This window comes from Dermacentor andersoni, chromosome 4 (assembly GCF_023375885.2).
Source record: "Dermacentor andersoni chromosome 4, qqDerAnde1_hic_scaffold, whole genome shotgun sequence".
In the NCBI taxonomy this organism is placed as follows: domain Eukaryota; kingdom Metazoa; phylum Arthropoda; class Arachnida; order Ixodida; family Ixodidae; genus Dermacentor; species Dermacentor andersoni.
The window spans coordinates 71,190,499-71,203,888 of NC_092817.1; the positions used below are offsets into that span (position 1 = coordinate 71,190,499).

Here is a 13,390-nt window from a genome sequence, read left to right on the forward strand (position 1 = left end):
ACTTTTTCTTTTAAATGCAACAAGCACTTCATGCAGTAGTCGTCGAGAAAAACTATTTCTCCTTTCCCATGTACAGTCGCCGACCGTTTATTCGGACCTCACGGGGACTGCGAAAATGTCCGAATAAACAGGTGTCCGAAAAAGCAGATTAAGAAAAAAAAAAAAATCCTTTATTTCCACGCACTTATTCGGGCTCGGCAGTAGGCTTGGAAGAAATCGTGAATGCGCCGTTGCACGCTGTTCCGTTTACGCGCAATCAGATAAGCCTGAATCTCGGAGAGGGTCGTACGGTCACTATTAGCGGCTGAAAGCACAGTCACTGCTTGTACACGCTTTGCATGCGACGGCAGCGTAGCACATGGTGCGTCATCTTCCGACTCGGAGTCATCGTCCGGCGGTGCAGCAGAAACCTGACGAATGATCTTGCCGTCGTCGAGTTCTGCGCATGTCAATACAGCAGTGTCAGCACCTATGAAACTGTCAAATGAGACGGTGTCCGGAATCGCAATGCAACCACTGCGCAGGTCTCGGCAGAACATTTTCCGCGTCAGTAGGGAGCACATCGGAAGGCGACAAGTCTTTTAGGGCTCCCGGCACCCGCTTGCCGGCATTCCCCAGCGCAGTCTGCGCGGGCACTGTCGGCGCCATTAGACCTTTGATGCGATGTTTACGTATGCCGCATTGGCTCACCGAAACCTCGACACAGCACGCAAAGCAAACACCACCGTGCCGACACCAGTCGCAGAAACGAAAAACGCGGCCTGCTCGCAGCGTCAGCGAAGAAACAAATCAGCTGCTGGATTGTCTTGACGTGGCTTACTAAGCTGAAACCGGAACTGCTGCAGAGCCACTCTATCTAACCAGGCAGAAACGATGATGATGAGCGGGGATTTCCAGTAGCGCCACTTCGTGGGGCAGCAAGGAAGCTCCGTTCAAAACAAAAATGGCGTTCAGCAAGTCGAACCATGCACCGGTCAGAGTCGGTGCATGGTGCTCTCGACCGAGTTGGCTCAAGGAGTGTCCGAAAAATCAGACGAGAGGTTGCAAGGTGTCCGAACTTTCGGCAGTTGTTATACATTATGGTCTATGGGGAGAATGGCGGTGCCGCGAGGCTGACCGAATAATCGGGCATGTCCGAATTTTCGGAGTCCGGAAAATCGGTCGGCGACTGTATTTAGATAGGAGCCCCCAAGCTAAAGCTTCCTCTTAAACATACGATGGCAAGAAAACCCATGACCAAGTGATGACATCACATTCCCAGCGCTAGACCTGCTGCAGCTTGCACTGCGAAATCACACGATGAACAGACAAAGCATCAGACAGACGTCGTCGCTCACTCCCAAAATTGGATTAAGGTGGATTAAAGTAGATTAAAGTTGGTACAAATGAGAGCAAGGCAAATTAAGGTGGATTAAAGTGGATTTGCTTCATGGAGTAAATGGACTTGCTTCAAGATAAGTTCAAATGCATTGAATTATGGTGTAACGAATGGCTGATGACATTAAATACTAAAAAACCTTGCTAGTTTCTTTCCATCGCAGACAGCATCACTAACCAGGGAGATACACCATAGTATACCATAGTATACGGTTCTGAAATACCATCTGTTGAATCATATGAATACCTCGAAATTACCTTTTCAGCTACCCTAACTTGATCACATCATGTCTTTAACATAACCAATGCCACGAATTGAGCTCTTGGTTTTTTATGCTGGAACCTAAGACTCGCTCCCCCATCAGCAAGAATACTAGCAGAACTGATAGTTGGGAGAGTTAGTTCGGCGAGATATTTGGGCTCGTGTCTACCCCTTCACTGTGTCCTTGTCAATTGTGCACGCAAAATATTTCACTACGAAGAATACTAGCTCACATCGCATACATATGTCCGTCCTAAGTTAGATTATGCATGCTCTGTCTGGGATCCTTATCAACATAACCTATCTAATACACTTGAATCAGTTCAAAACTGTGCAGCCTGGTTTATTTACTCTGAATATTTGTATCATGCAAGTGTTTCTGAACTAAAAAGCCGTGCCGGTCTTGCTAATCTAGAATCGTGACGTCATATTTTCAGACTGTCTTTTTCATAAATTCTATCATTCGCAACTTCAAATTTCAGCTATATTACCAGCTCATCGCCAGTCCAGCTGCATTAACCACAAAGAAGCTGTGTATCCACCCCCTGCACAGACTACATCCCATCTACGCTATTTATTTATTTTTTTAACTGCAAGGGACTGGAATGGTCTGCCTGCATACGCTACGCACCACTACGACGCACATCAATTCACAGCTGTTCTCGAATCGCTGTTTTGTCAAACTTGGCCCATTCCTCATGCAATACCTCTTCTCTGGGGCCTTTGAGGTGTAATAAATAAATTAAGGTTGGCACAAATTAGAGCAAGGTGGATTAAGGTGGAGGTTTAATTTGAAGTGATAACAGACAAGTCCTAATGCTTTTGCATTAAAATCATGTAAGGATACTTAAGTGACTCAGTTTTTGACATCCCCGACCCTGTAAAAATTACAGCAGGATTACTGCCGTATTTTCATAATGACATATTTTTATTTGTATTTTAGCTGCCTATTTTTGTCTGCTTCGTTCTAGTCCTCACTACCTATCCTATAATTGTTGCAAGTTTTTTATATTCACAACTGTTCAGTTGTAAAACCACGTCATAACCATCTTGCTTAACAACATAGCCAATGCTTTTCCTGTAACAACACATAGTTATGTTTCCTGCCATCTTGAAATGTGGACACACATCGTTGGCCTATTGCTTGACGTGGCTGTGACCAACTGAAAGGTGCTTGGTGCCCTACCATGCCTTCGGCTGTGTTTTCCCAGCATCAAAAATGTCCTCACTGCACTTCAGAGTGACCTTGTTCAAATAGTACTCAGAACCTTGAATATTCAACAGTCCTGTACTCTGTTTCATACTTAGCAGGCAACGCTGCGAAAGCTACGCAGGTAGTGCAGTCATAGAAGACTCATTCTGAGAGTTTCACAGCATTGTTTTTTATCTACAACATTTTCTACAGAATAACTCTGTATGGTATTACATCTACAACTTGTGGACACAAGGTTATATAAAATCACAAGTTACTTGTTTTTATTGCAAGCGCAAGCGGTGCGCTGCGGATGCTGACTGCAGAGACTTGCAACTCTGCTCGTTTGGTGGTAAATAGGTCCAGATCTGTGACACTTTCTGTCTAATGAGTACATCATACCATACTTACACGACCGTAAGCTCAGCTACTTTTTTTTAACTTGTAAATGGGGGGAAGGGTTGATTTACAAACAAAACCAAAGCATGGTATTGCTATTCAATAAAAGCGAGACAAACAAGAAATGAGGGATGCTGCGACGTGGTTACAATTTTGTTTGCTCTACAGCTCTACCTTAGCATTAGTTTATTCTATGTGTTTGTTAAAAATATTTATCACATTTTTTTCTAGACATTTACAGTGCACCCGGTACTCACGGGAGTGTTGATAGTTGATCAAAGGGTCGCTGTTCCAATCGTGGCGGCACTGACACTCTGAATGGTAGCACTTCCGGGGAGTTTTTGATAGTTGACAGAAGAGTTGACACCACTCACGCTCACTCTTAGGCTCTTTGTTTGACACGTTTAACCTGACTACTGGCCACGTTTTATTGTTGTGCTTCGTCAATTGTCATGAATGCTCCATGTCTGATAAGTCTTTGGCGCTCGTTCACGGCAACGTTAGGAGGGCTGGAAGTCTGACGTTTTTACTCTTCAGTACTACCAGTGGCTGGTGGTGGAAGGCCGCAAACTTACACTAACAGTGCGTGTGAAAAGAGCCTCCCTGAAGGAAGTATGCAGTTGGGTGCTTTCTGCATAGGTGGCTGTCCCACATGATGTCATGGTGCGACCATTAGTGAAGTGCGACCTTTCACTGGACGACGACCTGCTGTAGGACTACAGCAGTGATGACAACAGCAGCACTAGCGAGGAGGTTGGCAAAAGTTGGAACGAGCGGTCCAGCAATTAATAAACTTTTTTTTGTCGTAGAATCCGCCCAAGGGCCCACCCCCTTGTTTCTCTCCCCTGACACGCCATTTAGAGGGTTTGACTTGCACAATAACGTGAACATGGTACTTTGTGACATAAAAGTCCAAGAAGGGGAAGGGAAGGTTTCAACCCAAAATTTTAAAAAATCTTTGAGTTATGGTGCTCAGAACTGGCAGATACTATACACAATTTTATGTGTTTATAACGAATACGAGCTCTACTTTTGTTGATCTCATTTGGTTCCAATTCTATGTGGTTCAGGTTTTATGCACATTTACCTAATTTTCAAATATATTTTTTTGAAATGTCAGTACTGCAGATTTTATTAGACCAGGTATCAGCGGTTTCTGCAAGATTCAAGAGATGCAATAATACCAACCTTCTTGGCTCTTGTCCACCCTAGAACAAAAGTTGCAAGAATTAAAAGAATACATTAAAATATTGAAGAAAGAAACAGCAAGAATAGTGTTCCCTCCCTTATGTTACCGAAAAAATGCATGATGCATACCTATATCTTTCTTTAATATGTGACACACTATTTTTTGGTCGCCAATGCGGGAACTGAGAGAAGTCTGTCCAGACTTCATAGCCTTGCCTGCTATGTATGAAACAGAGTACTATAGTAATTTGTGACCAGTGTCACGGAAAGAAGCCACCAGCAGGAAGAGGGGAGCATTAGAATGAATGGCGCTCACCTCTTCCTGCTGCTTGAGGAGCAATGTGCACTTGGAAAGGCTGCTGGCCACGGAACGGGACAGCAGCAGCAGCTCGTGCCACTGGGACAGCAGCTCCTGGCAGGGGCCAATGATGCCCAGGCGGTGGGCATCCAGCAGGGGAACCAGGTTGGCGTGCAGCGAGCCCGCCCGATCCACGCCCCGCTCCAGAAGCTGCTGCTGGGCCTGTGCCGTCTGACAGGAAGAGGCAGACATGGCAGAAAAGGAGTGTCATAGCGGCTCCTCAAGTTCACAAATGACCAATGCTGAAAGCTGGGCTAGCTGGTTACCAGCATTATCAAATATAGCACTAGGGAAAATGGAGACAAGGATGTTCCGTGCAGTTCGTGTTTCCTAGCACTGTAACTTTGTTCTTATAATTTACTAATGATGCTCAGTTTATGCCGTTGTGAAGAAAATAAACTTTACTAAAAAGAATGGTCCGGCAATTTTGGTTGTGATGGACTTAGGTGGTGGCTCGATGTCCTTGGACTCGGGCGGCCTCTTTGGCTTGTTGGATGACCCAGAGCTGGTCTTCCAGCTCCGAACTATTGAGAGCCGCCTCCTTTGAGATGCCGTTGTGAATGATTTTTATTGAAGCACTTGTCAACTCTTTAGGCAGTTATACACAAACACACTGCATAAGAGACATATGGGCAAAAGAATGGCAACACCTCGTGCAACCATAGCTCAGCATACTCACTCCCGAGTGCTTGCTCATACTAACTCATAGTACGTGCTGGCTGCATCTGCAAAACTGAACAGAGTGCTGCATGGTGTACAAACTTTTGGTTGCCACTAGGGTTGCCACCTTTTCCGTGGTGTTCCAAAGCAGTTGCAAACTAACCTTGGTTCTTGTAACTCTGGCTGTAATGACATGCACTGAAAGGCACGCACACTTGTGCTGAAGTAGAGGAGAACAGGAAAACCAGCAACTGGGGTGCCGATATGGGGTTAAACTGGCAGCCAGAACAGTGAGAAGAAAAAAAACCAGGAAGGGGGTCGAAGCCCCTTCCCTGAAATTTTCTGATGACACCCCCACAAACTCACTTCCTCCTTTCCTCACCGAGTAGAAACTCAGAGTGACAAGGATAAAAGAGAGAGGCTGAATGTGAAAACACATTGAGGGCTAGTGGTGATTTGAAGGGTGAGGGGGGGGGAGGTTATGGGCGTGATGCTTTCTCTCATGCAGATGCACAAAATGTCTTTGCCGTCACACCAAGACCAAATAGGCAAAAGTGCATGTGCGATTGTGGAAAAAGCCACTACATTTGTGGTTAATCAAAGAAAGAATTTTGCTGGCCACACTGGTGATGGAAGACACCTGAACATTGGCCAGCAAGGGGGAGTTGCAATGAAGAAGGAACAGAACAGGAGAAAGCACAGAGTGTGGAGCAAAAAAGTGCCTATTTCCAGTAATGACAGTACTTACAATAGCGAACATTATGGAATTTTACTCAGACATTTCGCATCCCTTGCTGAGGATGCATTGGCCAGTGGGGATGAATAGAGCGAGCAGACAATTAGGAGAGTCCATTTCAAGAGAGGCAAGGTGGCGGGCCAATGTATCTAGTAAGATTCTAGAATTTTTGGGAGGCCTTAGCTTCATTCATGGCCAATGTTGAGGGATTTTCGAAGTGAACACACAAGTTCATCTGTGTCGCTGCTTCTCCAAGGTATGCATGCCTACGATAGGCACATATTGATTAGAGAGAGAGTAAAACTTTATTGAATGGAAATTGACAAGGATGCAAAAAGCTCTCAGAAGCAATGTATGTAAATGAAAACAAGAATGAAGGTGGCGCAAAATTAGGGACCATAAGAAGAGCACCTCAACACTTCCCATTCCCTCGACACCAGATGGCCGTGGCCAGTCGCCTTACAGTTCACCTACCTTATCAGTATATGTGCTGTTTGCTGCTGAGAGCCAATCCTAACAAAACATCTCTGCAGTCTTCAGAAAATCTGGGTGTCGGGAGACAGAACCGTTCAAATCACTTGGAGCTGCTCGCCATTACTTTACTGCGTACTACGAATGCCATAATTTTGACATAGGCTTAACACAGGAAACAACCCTGCCTCGGATTGTCCACCTCATAGATTCCAGAGTGTGATCAAACAACGATATGCGTCGGGTGATGAATACAATGCCATGATTGCAAGTTCATTCCAAACATCTGTTCAAGCAAGCCGGGCAGCAGGTCACTGAAAGTGAGTGAAACTTGCATCATATGATCCTATTGATGTGCTGGTGCAAAGCTTCCTTCCCGAATTTAAAATGTAAAAGAATATGGCACAGGCACAATGCAGGGAGAGTGAGTAATATGAGACTTGCAAAACAGTATGCACCTTCTTACATGTGTAGTTGAACCACTCCCTCACTAGCAGATCTGGTTGGAAAACAAAGCTTATCTCCACTGTTACTTGGGCTGCAACAGCTCTCCTTTTGCTCTTTGCCTTTCTTTCCATTTCTGTGAACATTTCTTGTTCTCGTGGTTACCTAGCTGCCAAGAGGGAGTATACTGTTGCCATTTAACAGCCTTTCCTATCACTGAAACCTAGAAGATTGAGTAGTGGGGTTTGGCGTAGTGAAGGCGAAGCTGTTCAATGGTAACAATATATTTTTCTGAGAGTCTGTGTACGAGCATATTGTGGTTGCAAAATACATCTCTTGCATATGCGTAGAATATATCTGCAAATGGTGGGCCACTATGGGTTGCATTGTTCATTATGGGTTTGTAAGCACTGCTGCTTGTATAAATGCTTGGAAAAACGAAAAGCACTAAAAACGGAACTAAACAAGAAGACACAAGATTATGCGCTGTTTTGTTTTTGTCTGGTCCCGTTTTAAGTGCTGTTTGTTTTTCCATGTCGCATACCAACTAGCTCATCAACATATGTTATATAAATGCATCAAGTTGTAAACGAAATGTTATGGCCTTTTTTTTTTAAATATAATATTTTTTTAAATATCACAAAGATGATAGCATAACTTTATGAGAAGTGGCTCCACACCAGAACAATGAAAAGCTTTTGTCAGAAATTAAACAAAGTTGTTTTGGCAATGAAAAAATGTGCATCCTCGTTGATAAAGCATGCTTTTTTGGGGAGTGCTAGGAGTTTGTGTCTTTGTGTGGTGTGCAACCTCTCTTTCTGGGTCTTTCTCATATAAAGAGAGAGAAAGGAGGGATGGGGGGGGGGGGCGGTAGTGGCTGTCAGAGAACACCCCTAAAATAAATTTCTGGCCATCCCACTGTATCCAGCCTTACAATGCCATACTAGGCAAGGTAGTGGCTATTTGTAAATAAAAGTACCATCTTTTCTATTCTTTACAGAAAGGTGGTCTTTTGTGCCACCAAACTTACCGCCAGAACGTCTTCGATAGAGCCCAGGGGCACTAGTTCATCCTCCTCGCTATCCGAGGCTCGCATGCCCTGATGTGTGTAGTGCCGGCTGAACTCAATGTGTTCCTTGAGCTTGGCCACCCACTTCTGCAGGGAACATAGACAAAGCGCCAGCATGAACTGCCATCAGGACACTGAAGGCAAGCTCTAAATCAGGATAGAGTAATAAATGCTACCTTTAGGAGCTCTGTCAGAGAAGACATGGCAAAGCAATGCTAGATGCTTCATGGGAGATGCCCCTATGGAGGGCTCCAAATTAATTCTGTTCTCCTTTTGTTTAATAAAAGAGTATTAAAGAAAGAAACTAAATCAGACTGAAATGGCATTAATTACTAAAATGATAGCCTACTAACAGAAAGGTAGAAAGCCTGAGTTTCCTAACTTTGTGCCTAAGCAGTGTCACAAGCAGTACCACTGTGACTTCACAAATTTTACAATACTTTCATGTATATGGGTCATTTTAGGGCAGGGAGAGCCAATGAAAAGTACCAGGGTGAACCTTCATTTACTTTCCATTGCAATCTGGTTATATATGACCAGTTAACTACCATTGGCCATTGTCCTCAAAAGCCTTCTAACCTATGTAACTTGCATTACAAGATTTATTATAATACTTATGCCAAACTTAATGCGGGGCAGGGACCTCAGTCAGGCTATTAACACCTTTAGTTTGAGACCTCTTTATTGCAAAAAGAATGAATAGACAGCAATGGAATCAAGGGAAACTGGTACAGTTCTTTTTTAGGTGGCTTTCATTGTTGCATCCCCTCTCATATACCAATCTTCTGCTCAAGGTGAGACAGATCTGTTTGTGGCCCTCCAGCAGCCTAACATACCAATCCAGCTAATTTGGCATTTCTTTTCAGTGTGCCTTTATAATTTACCTAGATTTACATGGCTGCCTTCGCACAATGACCCTGTTGCTACTGTGGTTACTGAAGCTTCCTTTACAACCTGCGACCTTTGCTCAGCAGCACTCATGACATATGATAGACCAGAGTGGTTATTTGGTGAGTGCAATGACTCACTAACAGAGGAAATGAAGGCTGAACTTCCTGACCTTTCACAACTTCACACCTAAAGCAAGTGACTAACATCAATGTCCATGCAATCCATGTATAATGATGTCACTGTGTCAAAACGGCAAATTGGGTATCAAGCAGACTCGTGTAGGTTACAGAAAAGAAGTAACTGATCAGAATTACAATTACTACTTTCAAATATGTCAGTGATTACAGTTACCAATTAGTCTGCTATGAGAGTAATTTAGTAATTATGAAAAAGTAACCCATTACTTTAACATTACTTGCCTCCCTATTTTTATTTACATTGCATAAATACAGTAACGAGCTGGCCTGGATCTTTCAAAGCGTCCTCTGCAGCCCTTCAGAAGTTGTTTATTTTCACTAAGAATTGCTTTTCAAAGTTATCTTCGTTAATCTTCCTTCGTTTTCTTTTGAAGACATCTGCAGTTCCACTGAAAACTTGCTCGAGAGAAGACTTTCTCGAAGAGAAAGGCTGTGTAGTAACATATAAACGCCTTGCTCACAAGATTGTAGTTACTTAATGCCGCGATGCCGGAGTCTGGGTCCTCTACAAAGCACAGCACTTCATTGTAGCTGGGCCTAGGGGAAGCTGCTCCTGATAGGGCAAGTGAAAAACTGCAAAGTTGTCCATGGGCTATTTCCTGACATAAACATTTGAAGTGGCCGTGGCTATTGAGCCATGGAAGCGACGTTCCAGCTTGTTGACTAATATTTCGTGAACCTGCTCCTGGCATCCTTCACTCGTTAGCCATTTAGACATATCAATTGTAATGGATGCCAGCAAACGTTCACATTTCTTGAAAAGGTGGCCAAACCTGTAATTAGCTTAAAATGAAGCTGCTAATTATTCAGCCCTAAAGATACTGTTCGCATGTTACAATTGCAAGAATAGATGTATGAGTGACATTTTAGACAGAAAGATAAGAGTTTTATGGCCAAAAACTTCCGTCTATATCAGAGAAATCCTTGACTGCACTAAGCTAAGGAGAATTGAGCAGCAGCTATTGCTGCCAATGAAGCCCTTCCAGGATAGAGAGAGAGGGGAATTCATCATAAGAGAAAAGCTCAGAGGTTCCATTTCCAAGAGAAGTGTGCAGGTCTGCAAGCCTGGCATGTTCAGGTTATCAAGGTGCAGCTGCAGGACAGTGATCGTCGGAAACAGGTAAACCATGTATTCATTTTCATCCCTTCAAACATTTAAGCGCTCAAAGCTGCGTCGCCTGTTATAGCTTGTTTTGTCAGAGATAGAACTGGTTACGGGTTACGGGCAATTAATTACTGAAAAAGGTAAATGAATTACAGCAAGCATTACCGAGCAAACAAGTAATCATTAAATTACAATATTACAAAGAGATGTAACTGATTACAAGTAATTAATTATGTGTAATTTGTTGTATACAAGTCTGGTATCAAGAGCACCAAACACAAGGTGCACTGAACAGAATATGGCAAATTAATAGCATCAATTTGGTAGTACATAAAAACTATTAGATAAAACGTAGTAGTATAAATGCACTTTAATGTGTGACTGATTGATTTAGTAATCGATTAGATATGACGTCACAAAACTATTTTATTGCAAAAAAAAAGCACAAAACAAAACGTTCTTGCTTGTTACTGGCTCTCTGCCCTGTCAGCAAGAAACAAGTGGCAAAATCTGTCATCGCTGAGTCTCATCTCAAGACGAGGTCAAATCCTTAGGCATGTTTTGTCGTAATTGTTGAGATCGGCCGTTTGTTTTCACGCAGCTAGGACTACAGACACAGCATCAGGGCGTAAAACTGGTCCGATTTCCAATTAGTAGATAGCACTACAGCATTAGCACTGGTGATGCGCTGATGATGTGGAATGCAATAAAAGCCTAATTGATCACTGCATCATTAATTTACTACACCGCTCTAGCATGGTACATGATGACACTAGTGAGCAACTGCAAAGTAGATGCTGAGCAGACGCTTTGGCGCAGGTAAACATATGTAAGGGCATTTGCCCGCACTACTTATTAAGGAGTCTGCAAGGTAACAGCCGGGAAAGCATACAGGTAAAGCGAAGCCCTGCTGTCGCATGCATGTAAACGCAGCTTATGGTTACGGCGTCAAAACATTTTTTACGCTAATCCACAAACGGTGGAGCATGTAACCAGATGGCAAGCAGGTGCTGAGCAAGTGACGTGGTGTGGATGAGCACACCTCGAGGGGCATTCAGCCATCCCATTGGCTAAGAATTCATGCAGGTTCCAAGGGCTGCAACCAGCTTGCGAGATGGAGTATAATGGCGGCATAGTCATCTTCGCAAACAGCACGCACAAGCCCAGCTTGCTTGTATTACAACATAAAAATTGTAGCTGTGGCTCTTGTGATGAAATGCACCAGGGGGTCAAGTCACATCACACACGGCTAGCACATTAGTCTTCACATGAACAATGACTGGAGCCGCCATTAGTTGGGCAAACGTGCAGTGCATAAAAGTGCACGTGCGGATTATCAAAAGTGTCTATTGCTTATCTGCAAAGAAAGAGCACATGTCATCCTAAATATGCCAAGGCTCAAGTGAGAATGTTTTGAGGACTTTTCCTAAATCAAAAACGACCAAAATGCAAGAAAAACTTCGATATCCTCGACGTCACAGCCATGCATCAGTGCTGAAGTTTCAAAGCTAAATGCAGAACATGGAAAGTTTGAGCGTCATTCACTCTAGTAACCGATCACCCCTTTGTCACAAAATGAAAATGAAAAAATATTTTACTGATCTAAACAGATTCCATGTTGGTCTTTAGCATCCCTTCATGTATACGTTACTACGTGTGCTATGTGAAGAGCCAACAAAATGATGGTTACCATGCGGTCCACCTTGTCATTTTCATCTGGAGGAACTGCCAATCTTTCAGGAGGATCCTCAGGAAAGAGTACTGCAAAGGCTGCCTCATCGACAGGATCACACTGCAAAATGAGATAAAGGAAGAAAAGCCTAAAGCCTACGAAATGAAAACCATTAACCATCTTAAAACTAATATCCATGCAATGGTTGCAAATAAGTTCAAGTTTTAATGAAAAGTAACATGCTATTTTCATGATAGAAATTGTATTGTTTCTTTCCTGGTATTGGAGGCGGAGCCTGTAGATTACCTGTAGATACATATTTAAATAAACGAGCTATGATAAAAGCACGAAAAACGGCAATCAAACCACCTTTGGAGAAATGACTGTGCATGCCGAAGCATACTGACTACAAAATGAAAATCTACAAGATGGAGATTAAATGGGCAGAGTAAACTTAGCTATTGCACTGAAAGGTTAACCCTAGCACATTAACAATGTAGTCACCATATGAAATTAGACAAATATCAGGTGTTAATTGAAGGCTGTTGATGTCTAATGAGAGCCCCAAGGTGAAGGAAATTGTCGTGGAAGGCTCACAAGTAAAGAATCTCAGAAGTTCTTCTTGTTCTATTTAGGGCAGCGTAACTCGTTTGGCTGTGCAAGTCATAAGCATTTATTAAATTTGACACAAACAGATAATTTTGGGCTGGATACTATTATGTCAATGAAATGATTGACCGGTAGTGTTTAACATTCCAATGCAAAACTTTTGCTATGAGAGATGACGTGGTGGAGGGGGCTCCAGAATAATTTTGACATCCTATGGCTCTTTTGTGAGTGGCTCTTCTCGAGTACTCTGGCAATGCTAGACTCTCTCCCATGCCATAGCACTTATCTTTCCAATGCGGCTGTCTTATTTCCCGACGTCCAGATTTTCCCCATGACACACACGTGATGGCAGCAATCAGTGTTGTAGTTACACAGCCCAGACAAAGGATGGCATGAGTGTTCTGATGCTAGCACTCCCTAATGATGGAGAACACTTGGACATGAAAGGAATTTGCTTCCAGCTCTACAGCTGTAGGACAGTGGCACGCTCATTGGCGTTTCCGCATTTCACTGCTATTAAATGCGGTCACTACAGCATAAAATTGAAACTGCAACTTTGTGCTCAGCAGGAGAGATGCTAAATTTCCCAAATTTTCAATGGCCCTGTTTTCAGGAAAAAGTGAAGCCCCCCAAAAGCAATAATAAGTACCTAGCTAGAATGAGGGGATGCAAACAAGTTCATACCTCGACTTGAGCAGCATCCAAATAGTAGAAGCGTTTTCGACGCATCCCAGATGCAGCATCACCACTGTTAAACGAA

General features: G+C 43.2%; 1 protein-coding gene across 1 annotated transcript in view; it reads right to left on the minus strand.

Annotated features, from left to right (window-relative positions):
- Positions 1–13,390, minus strand: part of LOC126536290 (oxysterol-binding protein-related protein 1-like) — a 132,757-nt gene that overhangs the window by 100,857 nt on the left and 18,510 nt on the right. The window contains exons 9-12 of the mRNA XM_050183192.3: positions 13,315–13,378; positions 12,040–12,141; positions 8,118–8,243; positions 4,735–4,947 (exon numbers count right to left, since the gene is read on the minus strand). Coding sequence (XP_050039149.2) covers positions 4,735–4,947; positions 8,118–8,243; positions 12,040–12,141; positions 13,315–13,378 — 505 coding nt within the window. The remainder of the gene's footprint in view (positions 1–4,734; positions 4,948–8,117; positions 8,244–12,039; positions 12,142–13,314; positions 13,379–13,390) is intronic.